The sequence below is a fragment of the Lemur catta genome, chromosome 8, assembly GCF_020740605.2.
Source record: "Lemur catta isolate mLemCat1 chromosome 8, mLemCat1.pri, whole genome shotgun sequence".
Classification (NCBI taxonomy): Eukaryota; Metazoa; Chordata; class Mammalia; order Primates; family Lemuridae; genus Lemur; species Lemur catta.
Genome location: NC_059135.1, coordinates 24,256,084 through 24,273,877, shown reverse-complemented (window position 1 = coordinate 24,273,877; position 17,794 = coordinate 24,256,084). Strand labels below are relative to the sequence as shown.

The 17,794-nt window shown below is 34.4% G+C and overlaps 1 protein-coding gene across 15 annotated transcripts in view; it reads left to right on the top strand.

Annotated features, from left to right (window-relative positions):
• MAP2 (microtubule associated protein 2) overlaps nucleotides 1-17,794 on the top strand; it is a 68,549-nt gene that overhangs the window by 14,578 nt on the left and 36,177 nt on the right. For 9 of the 15 annotated variants that reach the window (XM_045558632.1, XM_045558631.1, XM_045558618.1 and 6 more), the window contains exons 2-3: nucleotides 4,655-4,768; nucleotides 6,776-6,853. In XM_045558632.1, the coding sequence (XP_045414588.1) occupies nucleotides 4,655-4,768; nucleotides 6,776-6,853 (192 nt within the window). Of the gene's footprint in view, nucleotides 1-4,654; nucleotides 4,769-6,775; nucleotides 6,854-16,360; nucleotides 16,607-17,794 lie in introns of all 15 variants that reach the window. The other 6 variants (XM_045558622.1, XM_045558621.1, XM_045558620.1 and 3 more) reach the window with 2 other exon arrangements.

Here is a 17,794-nt window from a genome sequence, read left to right as displayed (position 1 = left end):
AGACTGTCTTAAAATTTTTGACATCATAAATACTGTGATAAGAGCATGGCAGTGGTGTAGAATGAATCAACATCAAAAAACAAAAAAATCTAGAGGATTGCTGAGCAGTATGGCACCGCAGTAAAGTAAAATTTACTTTGTGTACATTTTATCATTTTAGGCTAAATAATAAGTGTCAGGAGCCTGATATATCATCTGTCAGGCAGTGGCCCAACATTCAAGCAAGGCGATACTCACTGGGTAAAATGACAGAATTATCTCAATGTTGGACGAAAACTTTCAGGTCTTGTCAATCAAATGATGATCATAGTCTTAGATGATAGCAAGAGAGTAAGTGTGATTAAAACAATGATACCTAATTTAAATAAGCACTTGATACATACTATTTCATTTAATTGTCACAACACACTAAAAAATGAATAGCACTTTTATTCACATGTTACAGATGGGGGAATTTGAAGGCTAGAGAGATTAATTATCACTTAACAAAGGTCTTGTGGCTAGTGAAAGATGGAAACAGAATTTGATCCCAGGTTTTCTGACACCAGCACCTACTCCTATATAATATATTTGTACTACACTGATGTAAATCACAGTCATGTCTGAATGGGACAGTAAGTTACTTTTATCCATTATTTTGCCAGTTTTCTCATCTGGACAATGTGTGGCTTAAACAGTATCAACAAGGAATGATTGTGCCTAATTTAACAACTTGTTTAATAATCTTGTTTAACAGTATGATGTTTATTCATTAGTTAGCTGAAATGTAAGTAGCTTAGCATGATACCGTTTGGGTTTTATCAAGTAGCTGTCTGTGGATGAGAGCATGCCTCAATTAATTTTTATACCTACTTATCTCCTGTATATGTTTCCACCATTTTATTTTCCCAGTCCTGACAAAAAATATTCTTTCTTTCCAGAATTCAATTTATTTAGTGGGAACTGCTTTGATGTTCTTTTATGAATACTGACCCTATCTCTATTGCCCAGAAAAAGTTTTAAGGACAGACTTCACTTTTTGTCTTCAGATATTTTCCTATATAGTGATGATGTGCTATCACCTATTACTCTCTTGCCTGGATTAAAATTTTAAACCCTTTATTCTTATATCAGCCTACAATCAATCATCATATTGTTTAGAAGTTATGAGATGAGTTAGAGAAGTTACTTTAATGTTTTCCTTACAAGTGATTTGCAGATGGATCCTTATTAGATTAGTTCCAAGTCATCATTCATTTTGCATCGTCATGACATGATTTTACAGCCATAAGATTTTGTTTATTACTTGTAGAAACTGTATAATTATCACATTGACACTACTGATAAGATAATAAGTTAATGTTTAAGTACTGGTTATAAAGTTCTCACTGCAATACAAAAAATATTGTTAGTTACGTTGAAATCCTGACATTTATTCGCAAAAGAGAGAATAGAAATATATATCACACACACTCCTTACCTAAGATAATTTCTAACGTAAACTAAAAATGTCCACTTCTAGAACATTTCAGAAATTCAAAAGAAAGATAATTGGGACTTTCAAAATATCAGATTACAATAAGCAGTTTTTATATTTTTAAATGTTTTCAACTATGAAGATCAATATTACCTCTGAATTAAATATAATGAATAACAATTTTCCAATTTATATATAATCTAGACTTATCTTTAATCTTCTAAACAACTAAGTTTTATTTATAACTTTACACATATGTTTGGAAGGAAAAGTACAAAAAATAGAGTACAGTAGAAAAAAAGAACAGAAGGTAGGAAAAGTAAGCAATGAAAAATTAAAATGTATTATAGTCTAATTTCTTACTTCAAAGAGAATTTTTCATGTTGCTAATTGTTCTCAGGAATAGACAGAGTTACCATACCTTTTAGAGCATTGTCTAGAGGACAGTCCTGAACTGGGACTTACTGGCAGGGATCTTGAGCAGATGGTAGCCCAGGACCTACACAGCCAGGAAATTGGGTATGAAGCCAGAAAATAAATAACAAAGACAATATTACTTCTCTCGTAGCTTTGTCTTAAAAAAAATAATACTCTTGATCATCAGCATAGTCATCAACATTAGTGATATTGGATTAACTATATTATCAGATGGTTATAATATATTAATAATAGTCTAGTTGGGCTGGACCCTTAACGCATATCATGGTTGCTCTTTCTTCAAAGTAAAAATGTTAGGACTCAGAAGAATGCATAATTAGGGGAAAATAAAGACACCTTGGTGAAGACCTGTCTGGAAGTCTTCAGTTTGTTTGAATTCCTTGATATGCCAGCCCTGTTGTATATGATTATGCAATTGAGTACCCACAACAACCTCTTTGACAGGTACTATTAATATTTCATTTTATGGGTGAGGCACTGAAGCACAATTAGTTTGAGTAAATTTCTTTGGATAAAATAAATAGAAAGTAGCAATGATGGAGTTTGTACCCACAGTTCCCTGAATTAAAGTCTATAAGACTTCCTCCAATGTACGCTATAAAAGACAGTGAGCCCCTAGATAGACAGTAAAACATGATGGATGGATGGATGGATAGATGGATGGTTGTTTGGGTGGAGAGAGGCATTTAACAGATAAATGTAGAATGAATGAAGAAATCATATATAAGTCACACGTACATCATAACCATTGCATTTTTGTTTTTATAGGTCTGATTTTGAGATTGTCTTCTCTTGTCTTCTGTGTTTATTTGGCACATTCACCATTCATCTTCCCTGAACTTTACTCAAACCCTGAGTGAATTTTCTCCTGTCCTAGGAGCCAGGCCATAAGGTTGAAGCTCACCTAGTAGATCTGCTGAGTAGGTCTCCATTGGGAGGAGGCCGTCTCTCCTTCTTCAGGAATGCTGCCTTCTCTGCTGCTCACAGCCCTTGCTTAAAGGAAGATTTTAAATTGACCGAACCAATCAAAATCCCCAGAACAATCTTATTTCATGTTTTCCTAAATTCACCATGAAAAGTATACTATAAAATGCTGTTATGTCCTATTTGAAATATTTTAACAATATTATTCTATCAAAAAAACTTAAAAAATATTATGTCAGTTAAGCCAATACACACTTGGCCCCCATACAACCTGTTTGATTATGCTAAAATAGCATTTCTCAAAATCTATTAAATTCCTTTTAAGAAAAAAGAGTACCAATTTTCCCAAGATTGGGTTAAATTATTTTCTTATAATTTTTGATTAAATATATACAAAAATAAAATCAGTTTATTCATAAGTTCCTATTCCACTGTGGAACTCAAACACATCTATAAATCAATTTTCTCTGAAACAACAAAACCAATAAAATTCAAGTTTCCTGCTGCTTCCCATTAAAATAAATGATATTGTTTTGCTGAAACTAAATTACTGATCACAATTAAATGTGATTCTGGCTAATCTGAATGATCAGAGCATTCTATCTAGGTTGGACATGTCTATACTGACTGGAGACTAATGATTCAATTTTCCCTTCAATTGTTTCTGTTAGAACATTTTTAAAGTCCATTTATACAATGCACCACTGTGTTATCTGGCCTATACTTGTATGAATGCAACTTTTATGTATTAAGTTCATCTCTGTTCTCTTCTTATTTTCCTTAATATTTAAAATAATTCATGGTGTCAAAACTGTAGTCTAAATACAATCCAAAACAGAAAAGACTGAAATAATGTAGAATGCTTTTATATAAAGATGATGGAAAGTTAAATTCTGTAGAATTTATATCTAATCTAGAATATGTTTTTAATTTCAGAAGACTACTTCTATTTTTAGTTGATGATCTGATGATATGAACACCATTTACTTAATCTTTTTTTGACTAGGTTATGCAAAATTAACTTTGATTTGCTCCATTGGAAGACATTTCAAGCTCAAAACTACTTATCTGGCATCTTATAGACTGATCATTTTAATGACAAGCTCCTTGTTTAAGAAATGAAACTATTGCACTTAAGAGTTTATACATATGGCTTTAAACATCTTTAAAATACTATGTAGGAAAGTAGTAGCTCTTTATAAAGAGACCATCTGATATGTCATTACCATGCATTTCATTAAAATTTAATCTTTCCAAATTCTTCATAGTTTTTCTTATTCCCACTCATCCTGGAAAATGCCATCTAATCACAAATACACATTTTGAAGCATCTTCTTCAGGTTTTAAATCATAGTATTTTTGCAAATCAGCATACAAATTTATTTAAATGACATTTTCTAGAATAGTATAAGAAAACTATGAAATATATTTAAGTTAAATTCAAAATGAATCCTCTCTTCTCTCTTTGAATTTGTTTTACTAGGTTCATAGAAATTAAATTGTTTCTATTTGTGTAAACAGCTCTTTAACAATAAAGTACCATACAAGTGAAGTAATTATTTTCTTAGTTCTGTGTTCATATTGCTTAGCTTAGCTCCCAAAATGCCAATTTTTTTCCTTTTCTTCTTTTTTTTAGTATACATATATGTGTGTGTGTGTGTACATATTATATATATGTTTCTGTTGTATCTGTAATTAAAAATTATATTGTACTTTTTGGGGGGAAACAGTGAAAATGAAATTCTAAATCCACTATACTCTTTGGTTTATTTTCCTCTTTGCTATCTGTTCTTCACTTCTCATTGTTATATTTTCTTTTGTTACTATTTATTACAGAGGAGGTGTCTGCAAGGATAGTTCAAGTAGTCACGGCTGAGGCTGTAGCCGTCCTGAAAGGTGAACAAGAAAAAGAAGCTCAGCATAAAGATCAGCCTGCAGCTCTGCCTTTAGGTAAATGAGAAAAGCCTCAGGTCAGGTGGCTGTGTCTGCTGCACCCTGACTACAGGATAAAGTCTTCATGTTCCAAAGATAAGCCATGTCTTGTACTTCATCTTCACACCTAACATTCATCAAACTCTTCACACCTAACATTCATCAAACTCCTCTACTGGAATGCACAGGGACCCATTTTCGCCATCTTCAACTGGTTCATTGTGGTATTTGGGTAGTCTTTAGTTAGGGTGGTAAGCTTCCAGTTAGACTTTTCCATAAATGGGCCCTTAGTATTTCATTTTCCAGATCACTGGAGATAGTTATTATAAAAATAAAGCCAATGCATTTTTATTTAATGAATCCCACCGATAAGGAAAATGTACTAAAACTTTAATTAGAGATGACTGTTTCTCTTTATGGATTTTGGTGAATGATTGTCTATACTAGAGTCTTGTTTGGACCTTCCTGACCTGGCTACTACACAACACCTGTAACTAGAGCTTTGTTATAATCATCTGACTTTGTATTCCATGTGAGGTACTGACCTTTACGTGGTTCGTCTAAGGGCACTGAGATAGCACTGCCCTCTCCCTTGGTCACCCTCCAGGGCCAGACAAGTAATGTGACACATGTTTACCAAGGTAAACACTCTCAGCTGAGGGCTTGCTGTCCCTACTCAATAGATGATAGACAGATAGACAGACAAATAGATGTATATGAATATACGTGAAGAGATACAAGAAAGGAGATGCTCTTAAATCCAACAGATATGTTTACTTTTAGATACATATACCTGATCCATAAAAAGGTATAGTTTTTAAGGTTTAAAAATACCACATATCCATTTTCCTCTCTTATACTCTAATATATCCTTAATATTTGATTTTATGATTGGTACCCCTTTGTCTGTTAAAAAGTAAGTAATAAAAATAGTCTTCCCTCCCAGAATAACAATTTAGAATGTACTCAGTATTTGTAATACTGAATTTTTTTTAATCAAAGACTATTTTTCTCTTAAGACAGGGAACAATGATCTAATCTAAAACAATAACCTTCAGTCTATTGTTCACTTTTATTCTTTGAAATAAAACTCAATTTTTTTTTAATTTGAAATTTTAAAATATGCCATGCAGAAGCACACAGGGTAAGGAACTAAGAAGTTATCTGTCTTCCCAGAGTCTCCTCTACTAACTGCTTTATCAAACTGAAATTGACATAATCTTTAAAAAAGATTTAATCACTGGCCTTAAATGAGAAATTTTTCCTTTGGAAATTCCTTACTTTCATATGAAGGGTCAAAAAGAAGGTAAGTGTCTTGAAGAGGAAAACTCAAGAGTTAACTGTGAATTAATTACATGTTGTAGAACCTCTCTCGTCCTTCTTCACATGTAACGCGGAGGCCAGAAGGTTACTCACCCCCCACTGCTAGCATGTGGTTTGTGTCTAAAGGTTGTCTTAAGCTAAGAAAGCTTCATTTTTCTTTTCTGAACATACATACAAAAGATGGGTTTTGACATTAGACTCAGAGGACAAATGTTATTTAAAAACTATGTCCCATAAGATAACATTTGAGTGAATAAAGGTAACACTTGTTTCCAGATCAAGCAGTTTAACAATAAAGAGTTTTAATACTTTTTTCAGTCAGTCTAGCTAATTCCAAACTAAAATGCCTGTTTGTGTGTGTTTTCATATGGTGAATTAGGGCCAAAATGAAATATTTTATTAATTGAATAAATAGACACAAATTAATGAGATTAATGATAGAATTTTAGTAGGCATCTCATCCATTTTTTATAGAGAAGACAAAATGATTGTTTTGGAAAATATTAAATACTTGTCTTTTTACATTTTCAAAAATACATGAATCAGGTAATGAGCCTAAAAATAAGTCAAATGCAGCTTACTATTGAATCTTTCCCTGAATTTTATACAGAGGCCTTTTTATAAATGGCATAACTGCCTACATATCTACCAGCCTAATAGGATTAATTATTGTATCTCATTTTTCCATTGTTTGATCTTTAGCAGCTGAAGACACAGCTAATCTGCCTCCTTCTCCACCCCCATCGCCAGCCTCTGAACAGACTGTCCCAGTGGAGGAAGGTAAGGCCTACAGGACTTTTCAAGGTTTGTCTTCTAATAAGGGGTAGATAATCAACTTCTATCAATAGCACTGGACTTTGATTTTGGTTAGTATGTGATCCTGCATTGGTGCTGTTTCAAATAGTCAAGAGGAAACAAAGACCTTAAATAAATAATCACTTATCTACGTAAAATCAGAGGTAAAGGAATATGATAAATAAAAAAGAAGAAATATACTTGATAAAGGAAAAGATAACTTTGTGCTTAGTTACTGAAATAACTATAGAGAACCCATTCATGTAAGGTAGAGTGCTTTGACAGGAAAGATGCAATCCTATCTTGTAAGTGACTGAACAAAAAAATATACAAATATAATCCCCATTATAGTAATATATAATTATTAGATCAGAGTCAGATTTAGTGATGAAATCAACACTTCCTTATGGAAGGGTCGGGAATTGTCTCTGTTTTGCTCACTATTACATTGCCAAGACCTTCCCCAGGGCTTGACCCATAATAAATTCAATAAATATTAATGAACAAATGAAAAAGTCAGCGAGTGAACCTGATATTGAAATTATCCAGTGAACTGGAAGCTGAGATCATGGCTTCTTTCCTGCTGAGACCTATTACTGTCCATGAATCTATTCATGCACTTACTCAACATGGAATGTCATGTCAGCTTTTTAGTTCGCCTTGATAAAACAAAGGGATGCCTTTGAAAAATATTCATTCAGAATCTGAGGCACTACTTAAAAGGAAACCATTATTGGTTCTCTGACTTAGATCAGTTAACTTTTGTGTATTATTTGAGAGTTATAGGAATAGGCAGAGGAGAGCTACAGCTCAATTGTTGTTTCAATATAATTTTGTTTTCATATACTAAAACCAGAATTTTAAAACTGTTCTATTTTATTTATTTCTTCATTTATGTTTTCTTTTCTCACTTTAGATTTCATTTTACTGTATTAAAAACTAACATCACAAAAGACTCATCTTTTTATAATTTGTAATTAGGTTCATTTAGAATGTGCTTTGATTTCCTAAATATATTAATAAAAATATAATTACTAAAACATAGATTATCAACTCTAATACAATTAATTTTGTCACAGATTAATAAATCTAAGCTTTTTTTTTAGCAAGGTTTTTTTTTTCCTTAAATTGGGGTTTTTTTTCCTAATTTACTGCCTGAAATAATGTTAAATAAACTAAATTATTCTAAAGAATAAAAGAAAGTTTGGGGACTATAATCAGAGCATAACAGCCACTGATTATTAGTTAATTCCCTTGACTAATTTCCTTAAAATGCGATTTAATCTTTTAATTTATAGATTTGAAAGGTTTTGGGGTGCCTTATGTTGATCCATTCATTTGGCACATATTTATTGAGAACCTAAACTGTTCTAGGCGCTCTTCACATTCTGAGTATACACTGGTGAACAAAACAGACATGATGCCTGCTTTTTAGGAGCACACTGTCTAGTGGAGAATGAAAATCAAATAAATAAGCTTACAAACAATTTCAAGTTGGATTAGCACTAAGTAAGAAAAGAATAAGGAGCTTTAAGATAGAACAAGAAGGGAACTTTATTTTATTGCATGGTGAGGGGATAAAGAGCCAAGCCCAGAGGCATGAGGAAGTGTTGGCCAAGAAAAGGGTGGAAGAAAGATGTACACATGCCCTCAGGTGAGCAAGATGTATCCTGGGAACTGACGGGGGTCCATGGCTAGTGGTAGTGACAAAAGGGTAGAGTAGTGAAGGAGTGTGAGAGTGAGCAGTGGCCACTGGGGTCGGTTGGATTTCACTCCAAGTGCAGTGGGAAGCTTGACATGACAGTTGCACCTCCCTCGAGTCATTGGAAATGTTTCTGAGCTCCTTCTTAAAGCCTTTCAAGTGTCAGAGAATCCTCTTAACCCAGAGGAGGAGTATGATGCTGACAGAGTCGGCCTACTCCACTAGTCTGCTTGAGGTCAAGTCATGTACTCTTCGTACTCTATATGGAAGTCGGAGCAGAAAGGGAGGAAGCAGAGTCCTCCCATCCATTGGGCCTTCACCCTGCTGCTTCCTGGAGAGTAATATAATGCATATAATGAAAATAAAAATAAGTAGAGCATAGAATCACTTTCACGTTTTGGTAACTAAGGTGTCAATGTTCCAGAGTAACTGTTCTTTTACATTTTGGAATGGCTTTCTTCAAGCTGTTTCAATATATTCAGGAAAAATGCCAATTTACTTCCAGTTGAAAGTAATTTGAATTATTTTCAAACCAAACTTTAATTTTAATTGTTCTTTTAAAAATCTTTAAACCATATGAAGTCCTGATAATTTGCTTTTAAAGGAATAACCATTTTTGAGTTTTGTGAAAAAATATATATGCATATTTTATAAACTGTACCTCTTTAAAGACCAGATAATATTCTCACCTTAAATATGTGAAAACATATGGGATCTAGACAATTAAACTACTGCCACTCTTTTATTTTAAACCACACTTAAATTATGTACAACAAATAATATTTTAAGTTGTTTTGTCAGAAAATAAATCAGTGATAAGTCACAAGACAGTACTAAACTGTTCAATTTTTCAAACCAATTGGTTTGTAAAGGTCCAGCCCAAATGCATCAGTGTATTGCTTATAGCAGGTCAGTGGAAAAAGAGCAGGTGGATTTCTTTGCCTTGTCTAGGGGATTATTTACCCTTCTTGACACATCCTCAAAGCAATTTTAATCTAAGGGTATAGTGACTGCCATAGTCTGATCCTTTTATACGAATGGAAGAAAGCTCTTGAATGAAATTGGGTAACTCAGTGATTTTGAGGATATACTTTCTTTTTATTAATTATCAAACATTTTGAAAGCTGTTCTTTCCCAAAGGGGAAGCATGAAAGCTTCCACTAAAAATAATTTAAGATGTTAATTACCAGCATTTATGAATATTCATTTGTTATAATTAATGTAATATTAATATTCCTAGAATATGTGCTTATTCTGGGAAACATTTACATGGGATTTTGATGAAAAAAATTAAACATGCACACTTACAAAGGAAACCATAGTACAATAAACCAAGACCATACTAGTTACGATGTTTTCAAATTAACTTCCTTTTTCTCTTTGGCCTAACCATAATATAGTTGTCATTTGGACTAAGCTGTTAGAATTTGGAAGCCTGTGCAAGTACAATGGAATCATCTGAACACAGAACCAGGTTTCCTTCTGCCCACTTAGGTTTGCTCCAGAATTCTAGAGTAGTATAACCCTATGTTACAGATATGGTGACATAATAATTGCTAATCTGAGAGCAGTTTCTTCCATATCATTCTGGGGCACCAGTAATAGTCACCAAACTGAGGAGTCCTCAGTCAAAAGCTGGCAGAATGGAAAGGGCTTGGAAATGATGGAAAACAATGTAAGTGGGGCCAGCTGTCATCAGCCATGTCCTATGGTGTCATAACAAGCCAAAAGCACAGAGTCACTGATATTCCAGGAGATGTAGGCTCCAAAAGAGCTGACATACCAAGGTTTGGTTTTGCATGGCAAACTTTACCTTAACCCAATGCAAATTTTCAAATCCTTTTTTTAAAAAAAAAGTTTAAATGGAAGCAAACTGGAGAAAATTTATGCCTCAGTTGAAACCAGGTAAGCTTCACTTTTGAAAATTATAGTTACGCAAAGAGCGATGTACAAGTCCAAGGTTCACAAGGTTACCCTATCCTTTAATATATGACATTGTTAAGTTAAATAGAATATTTTGTGGCAAAAGTGGAGTCCCCGAAAGCATACCTACTTATAGTAAAAAGATGAGCGCATTCAATCCTGACCTGGTACAGCAAAACTATGGAAAAAATTCATTCATTGTGAAATGAATTTGATTTTTCACAAATCTAACTCCAACTTTGATATGTCAAATGAAGGGAAAGAACAGAGGTACCTAACAACTTTTCTGAGTACACCAAAGACACAAATGCTAACATGTATGGAGTCAAATATTGTGCTTGACATTTTCACAGGTATCTTTTTATTTAATCCTCCCAGCAACCCACAGAGATAGATAATATTCATTTCTACCTTTTTGCCAAAAATATCATGGCTTATATCTGGATAAGTGGCTTATGTAGTTCAAATCCAAATATAAATCCTTCAACAACAGTTGCACTACATCCTAAAAGCTGTCTTTTATCAAGGTTCTTACTGTGAGACTATGGAAGTAACTTATCTTCAAATGAGAGTTTTTGTTACAAGCTACTATGCTGATTTCCTTTTTTAAAAAATCACTCCCAAATATTCAATTGATTTACAATTTACCTATTTAAAATTATTATGTGTTACATCTCCATTGGGTGTGATCTAAAAGCACTCACCATACACAACTACATCACAAATAAGGATCTAATGTCTTCTATTATCATCATGGAACCAAGTGCAGTGTTTGGACTTAGCTAGCCATGGTCCCTCTAAGCACAGATTTCCTAGCACTTATGGAGCTTGTAATATAGATGGACTTTAGGCTTTCAGGTATGGAATGGAGACTTGGAGTACATACAGCTCATGATACCTGGACTTTGGCAGACACTCTTTTTGAAGTTGCCTTGGCTCAAGGCCAGGCATGTACCACAGAGATGCTACTTTTCCGCTAAAGCTCTCAGAGTTTTTCCTGTTGTTTTTGTTGTTCTCTGATTAGAGTAGAAGTTTTCAGAATAGAAGATACTATTTTTTTTTAAATGGTATAAATCTGAAGCAAGGCTTTGGGCTGTTTTTACATTTTGGTACTTTCAAAAAGAACAGTGACAACAAGGAAGAGGTGGCCAAAATCTTCAAAAAGTTAAAATATCCAATGAGTATTGCCTTTACTCTCAGTTTAAATTCTTCAGTTTTATACTGTAGTCTGTTCTACTTCCCAGAAAATAAATGTTGAAAAGCAGAGGTGCATATTCCATTTCGTTTATTGATTATGCACGCAACCCATTGAACATATTAGAAGTTTTAGAAGTAATTTGCATACATGGGGAGTTTACAGTCTCAGGGATTCACTGGGGAAAATATGAATGGCTAAGACATGTGACAAGCCTGGGGCTATGATTCAGTCAGTGTTGTAGGCCAGATCTTGGACAATTATCTGCTCAGCTGTGAAATCGTGCCTAGTTGAACTAAGAATATCAAATGTTATTTTAGGCTTCTGCCATCCCATGATATAATAAGTATCATGGCTGAGAAAGTTCTGAGCATCCATCCAGAAACAACTTTCATGGAATAATGAGTAAATAATGTGCTTAAAAGATTAAACGTATTCTCTCTGCAAAATGTTATTTTAGTACCTTATGACTTCAGGCTTATTTCTAGTCATCAGCACTTTGTTGCTGAAAATAAGTTACTGTCCTAAAAATACAGTGCATTTTCAAATTAATGCTGTAATTCCATCTGCTTAAATTCTGATAGAAATAAAAACTATACAGGTAGATACTATAGACTTTGTTCTTATTATTGAGAGTTATAAAATTTTAAACTGATTTCTCCATGTAAGTAAATAAATAATGATTAGCAAACTTAGTAACTGCCACATAGGCCTGAGATGTAGTGTCTACACTATATCAGAAACCAAATAGTGTTCATTGTCATAGTCCTTAAAGCTCATTAAATTATACAAGCATAATGCTAAGCAGACTGATCTACAGTTGTATATTTAAGGAAATACATTTAAATAATGAAATTTTCAAGCCAAGACACAAAAAAGGACAGAAATTACAGTAGTTACTTTAACATTTCAATAAGAAATATGCCATAAGAGGTTGAAAATATCAAAACAGCTAAGAACCAGTTGTGTAAATGAAACTCATGGAATAAAGTCTTGATGAATCTGAAGCCAACTCTGCAGAAATTCTCAGCTAGGTATATCTCTATTTAGAAGAGAAGCAAAACATAAGAAAACAAGTTTATAGTATTAGAGACTTTCTTAAAACAATATATTTCCACAGTAATGCAACTGAGAGCCAGTGTCTAAAATGATGCCCCTAGGCACTACATTCCCTTTAGCATCCAAAGAGGGAGCTATGCTTCCTACTCTTTCCTTATCAAGGCAGGAAAGAGGAGTAATACATTGTGGATTCTTCTTAGCAGGATTGAAATTAAAAATTACTTTCTGGTTAAAGTCATTAACTTAATTAAATTAACCAAAACACTATTTGTGCATCCTAGCTAATTAAGGTTATGTTTCAAATGGGACTATTTTTCCCCATAATCATATAGGCATTAGATCCTAACAACTTTCTTCTTTTTCAACTTATAAATATATTGATATAAGCATGAGAAGAATTAATCTTCATGAAATAATTTCTTCCAGAGAATGCATTTGTTTTGTAATGCTTTGTTTCTATTCCAACGTTTTCTTGGTTAGTCTGACTTATTTGAGAGGAATGTATAGATGATTTCTATTTTGCAGCAGGGCTATCAATGCTTTTGATTCACTTAGATCAGTGGCAAACTTACTTACGGGATAGTCAAAATTTAGCGGTTACTGAAGCATGAAACATTCACTGTCTCCCATCCTCCATCAGCTCGGCCTTGCTAATTCCCCCCCATCCTGCTGTGCTGCTTCTGTGGCCCTCTGTGTCCTTGTGTAGGTGTTTGTCCCGTCTGTCTGATCTTGTGTCTGTCTTGTCCAGTTCTCCCTGCAGTTTCTTCCTGTGTGTCTGTTTGTAGATGAAGGGGCTGAGGATCAAGTGGGTCCTCTACACAGGTTCCCCAGCCACGAACCTGCCCCCAGCGGGGAGAGGCGTAGACTCCTAGCCCCCTCCATCTCGGTGTCTGTGCCTGATGATGACCCTTACAACTCCGAGGAGGAGTACTATGAGCACCCTTTGTTCAGCTCAGAATGGACCACCTCTAGTGTGCTCCCCAGTGTCACGGCGCAGAGTGCAGAGGCCCACTTAGGCCAGGAGAAAGGTGAACCAAGCATGGTCCCCTTTTGCTCCTCCTCCCCAGCTTGCAGCTTGGACCACGTGCATCATGTTGAGTGTGCCTTCCTGTGGGGTGGGGGGGCCAGGAGCCTGTTTTCTCCACATGAAAGTGAAGTCCCTGTATAAGTTGTATCCATCCAAATGCCTCGGCAATCTATATAAAAGACTCATTGAGGCATGTGAGGATTCCTTTTTCTATATCATTACTTCTGAGAAATCGAGAAAGAGAGAAGCAAAAAAAGTCCAATTAAAATATGACTCCTTTCTGCTCCCTGCCAGTAAATCAGTTGAGAAGCAACATATTCTTACCCAAACCAAAGAAGATATACCAGAATATTATTTCTTTTCCTCCTTGGATAAATAATATTACTAGGACCAGCCTTAAATAGAATTACCCTTCTTAAAGTGCTATGTTAATAGGAGAGCTCTTCAAAAGAGGAAAAATTGAAGAACCTTTAGAGCAGAATAAATGTTGTGAAATGAATTGATTTCCCCATATCACGTAATCATCTATAGAAACTACAGAGGCTTCCCCAGGTGACTAAATCTTGGCTCACATCAGTAGAGCTGGGCTATAATGAAGGAAATGATTCAAAGCCTTCGTCATTCCATCCTCATAAAGCTGGGAGACTCTAGTGTAAAATTGGCCATAGTGAGGATAAAATAAGTAGGCAATGGGCCTATTTGAATGGGCTGCAATTTGTCTCATTCTAACAAGGTAGTTTTGTAAAGGAAAAAAAAGTACAGCTAAATATATTTTTGCTGAGATGAAGAGTTTATTTTCACAAAGGACAATATTTAATGTGAGGGCAGCTAGTTCCAAGGCAATGAGAAATAAGTTTACAGCTGGCTAACTACAGTCATGATAATTAGCTTCTTCAAGGGTCCTTTGGAAAACAAAGAGCACCAATGGCTCAGACACTGACAGAAATATAAGCCACGTTAAGTGAAACTAAGTTCTTCTAATAGTGCGAACTTACAACAATTTTTAAAATGTTAATTTTTGAATAAGAAACAGGTATGGTTGAAATAAACATGATTTGTGCAAAATGAAAAAATGGAGAGCTACAAAGTTGCATGGATTTGAAAACATGTAAATTAACTTGACTAGACTCTATCCAATAAGATGACACTAGTAAAGTTGCTGTATTTAAAGTCTTTTAATTGTAACCAAGATCTATGGCATAAAAATATCCTTAAAATAAGAAGTTAGAAACCGAATTTTTAAATGGTACTTACATAATTAAATTACAAAAATGAAAGTGTCTGAGTGCTAAATGTGAGGAGACAGAGGAAGTAGTTTTCTTTCTCTCTCTCTCTCTTTTTTACCCCAAGGGTGTTAATAATTTTCAAGAAAAGAAAATTCCTTTCTTTCCTATCTATAGTCTTTCCCACGGGGCCATTTAAATAATGTACAATTTTTTCATAGGAATTTCATAAGGATCTTCCATTTACAGAACTATAAAACAGCTTATATATTTCTCTCTAATTTCTTAAGTGACAAAATGGGATTTATTTTTACTGTCATTTGAAGTATCAATGAGAAACAAATGAACGTGATAATTCATAAACTTTATGTTTGCTTTTTGTATCTTAAATGTTAATAATTTTCTATGTGATATACATCTTTTGGGGGGTATTTTAGCAGTTTGGTTGCTACTCAATTAATTTTCCTTGGTGATTTTGTTTTCAGTTGTAGAAATAAGACTTTATTGCTAATGTGCACATTTTCTTTCTTAGTGTCAAAGAGAACTATACATGAACTACATTACTAGTATTTCAAGGAGTTAAACAACATAATGGTTGTGTCCCAGAAGTAGAATTTTGCAAAGAGTATGATTTAAATTTTACCTTGATCTTATTTTTCAAAATATTTTACTTATTCCTTGAAAATTTTCATTTTCTCCAACATATAATGCAATGAAGGTAATATAAATTGGCTTAGGTAGCCCTTTACCTTGTAAATACTAAATAAATTATATTTTAAATAGTTTTGATGGACTTTGTGATAAAGCTATTTAAGTGATTGGTTGGATATCATTTTGAGGCAAGGCTTTTGATTCCCAAAAATTTCTGTAGCAAATTTAGCACATTTTAAATAAAGCAGTCAGGAATTCTTATGCAGGGGCTTCCTGCATTGGAGAAAACAGCACATGTCTAACAAATTTAAAGGTTTTTGTTTTTTTTTTCAGTACATTAATACATTCATCTTTTCACAACCATCTGTTATCCGGCAGCATCATCTCTTATTTCCAGCAAACTTTCCACATGCGTGCAACTTACTGCCATTTCCACTAAGGGTAATTGATCAATAAAACCCTTTCAGCTCTCAAATTTTAAAACAAATAGGCTTTTAAGGAGACTTTAAAAGTCATCACTATTAGCTGATTACACGTGATAATTTTCCAACCCGTGTATACTGTGTGTTGCGTTAGAATATTAATTTGCTCATCCAACGGTCAAAGAAAAAACACCCATTCCAATGGAGCTGAAAGTGTTCCTTGAATAATATTTCTGTTGTTTCGTGTATTGTTCTGTGGTCATGATGTCAACATCTTTCTCATTCCTAAGAAGAAACTCTAGAGAGTTGGAAGGCTGAGGAAGAGAAACCTGCTGCTCTTCCGGGGAAAGAGTGTGGGGCTACTCAGTCCTCAGACCAGCCCAAGGGCCTCAGTGAGGGCCAAGTGGAGTCTAGTGCGGAGGAGGCCCCAGTAGTTTCCGAAGAGAGTGCCCCGGCAGGGGCCCCACATGAGAAAAGTGTCAAAGAGGTCAAGGAGGTGTCTCCAGAAGTAAAAACCCCTTCCTCTGTGGGGGAAGGTGTGTCTTTCTCAGGATTTGCATGTGTTATGTTGCCATTGATCTCTCCTGCGGCTTACCAACCTGATGCCTTTTCAACGCTATTTAAATCATTGCTGGGTCTTCTCATGATAACAAGACCCCTGTTTTGGGCTTAATAAGCAGAGTGTGTGGCTTGCGCAGGTGTTGTGTGGCAGCTTGGTTTTCCACTGCTGCAGCTGATTCCCGGTTTTCCTTTGCCATGATACAATACGCTTTGCAGCCAGGCTGATGATGCTATGTGAGTTTTGTTTTGTTTGTTTTTTTTTACCCGCCCCTCATCTCAAATGTTTGCCAGTCACATTGCTAATACATGTATATTTTTGTTTTTATTTTGGGGACAGCAATTCATATGCTTTTATTTCAAATTATACAGTTGGATTTTGGCACATAGTGGCTTAAATGGTAGAATCGTTTTGTTTGCAACTGCGATGTGCTATACTTTTTATGCTTCAATGAATACTGGTTTGGTTTTCTCAAGGGCTCCTGCTGTTGCTTCTCGTATCATTTTCTCTCCATGGCAGCCAACCCCTTTTTGATCATCTCCATACCTCTTGAGTTTTCATTCATCTAACCTTTATTAGAAGTTCATAAAGTATTTTTTTTCTATTGTTACAATAGGACACACAGGTATGTAAGGTAATGATGATCCAACACTTGCTTTTTGAGAGATCGTTGAATTGTATTATACTTCTCCAAATCTTTTCCAGATAACTACATTTAGCTCTAATGACCAAAGTGAAATACCTTTGACCTTAAAATATAAGTGGGACTCTAAAGCCATTTGGATTGGTGAATAAATAAAAATAAAAATGTGTCATTTAATTTTTGTGAAGCATCTTTAAAGCCAATACTGGTCAATGCTTCACCACTTGGTCATGTTCCAGGGAATGAAGTCATGACCAGGAGGAAAGAATTACTTTAATAGTTGGCTGCTTTGAAAATCTTGTTACTCATATGACTTCCCCATATCAATGGTGTAATTCAGATTTTTTTATATCTTTTCATACAGACTAATCATTAGGAATTAAGAATTTTAAATACATGATAGAAATTGGCTTGCCAATCCTTATATCATATAAAATCGATAGCAAATGTATACTTTTATTCCTGAAATTTAATCTCAGATGAATTCTAAAAATTTACACCAGTAACCTTCGTATGCCCCCA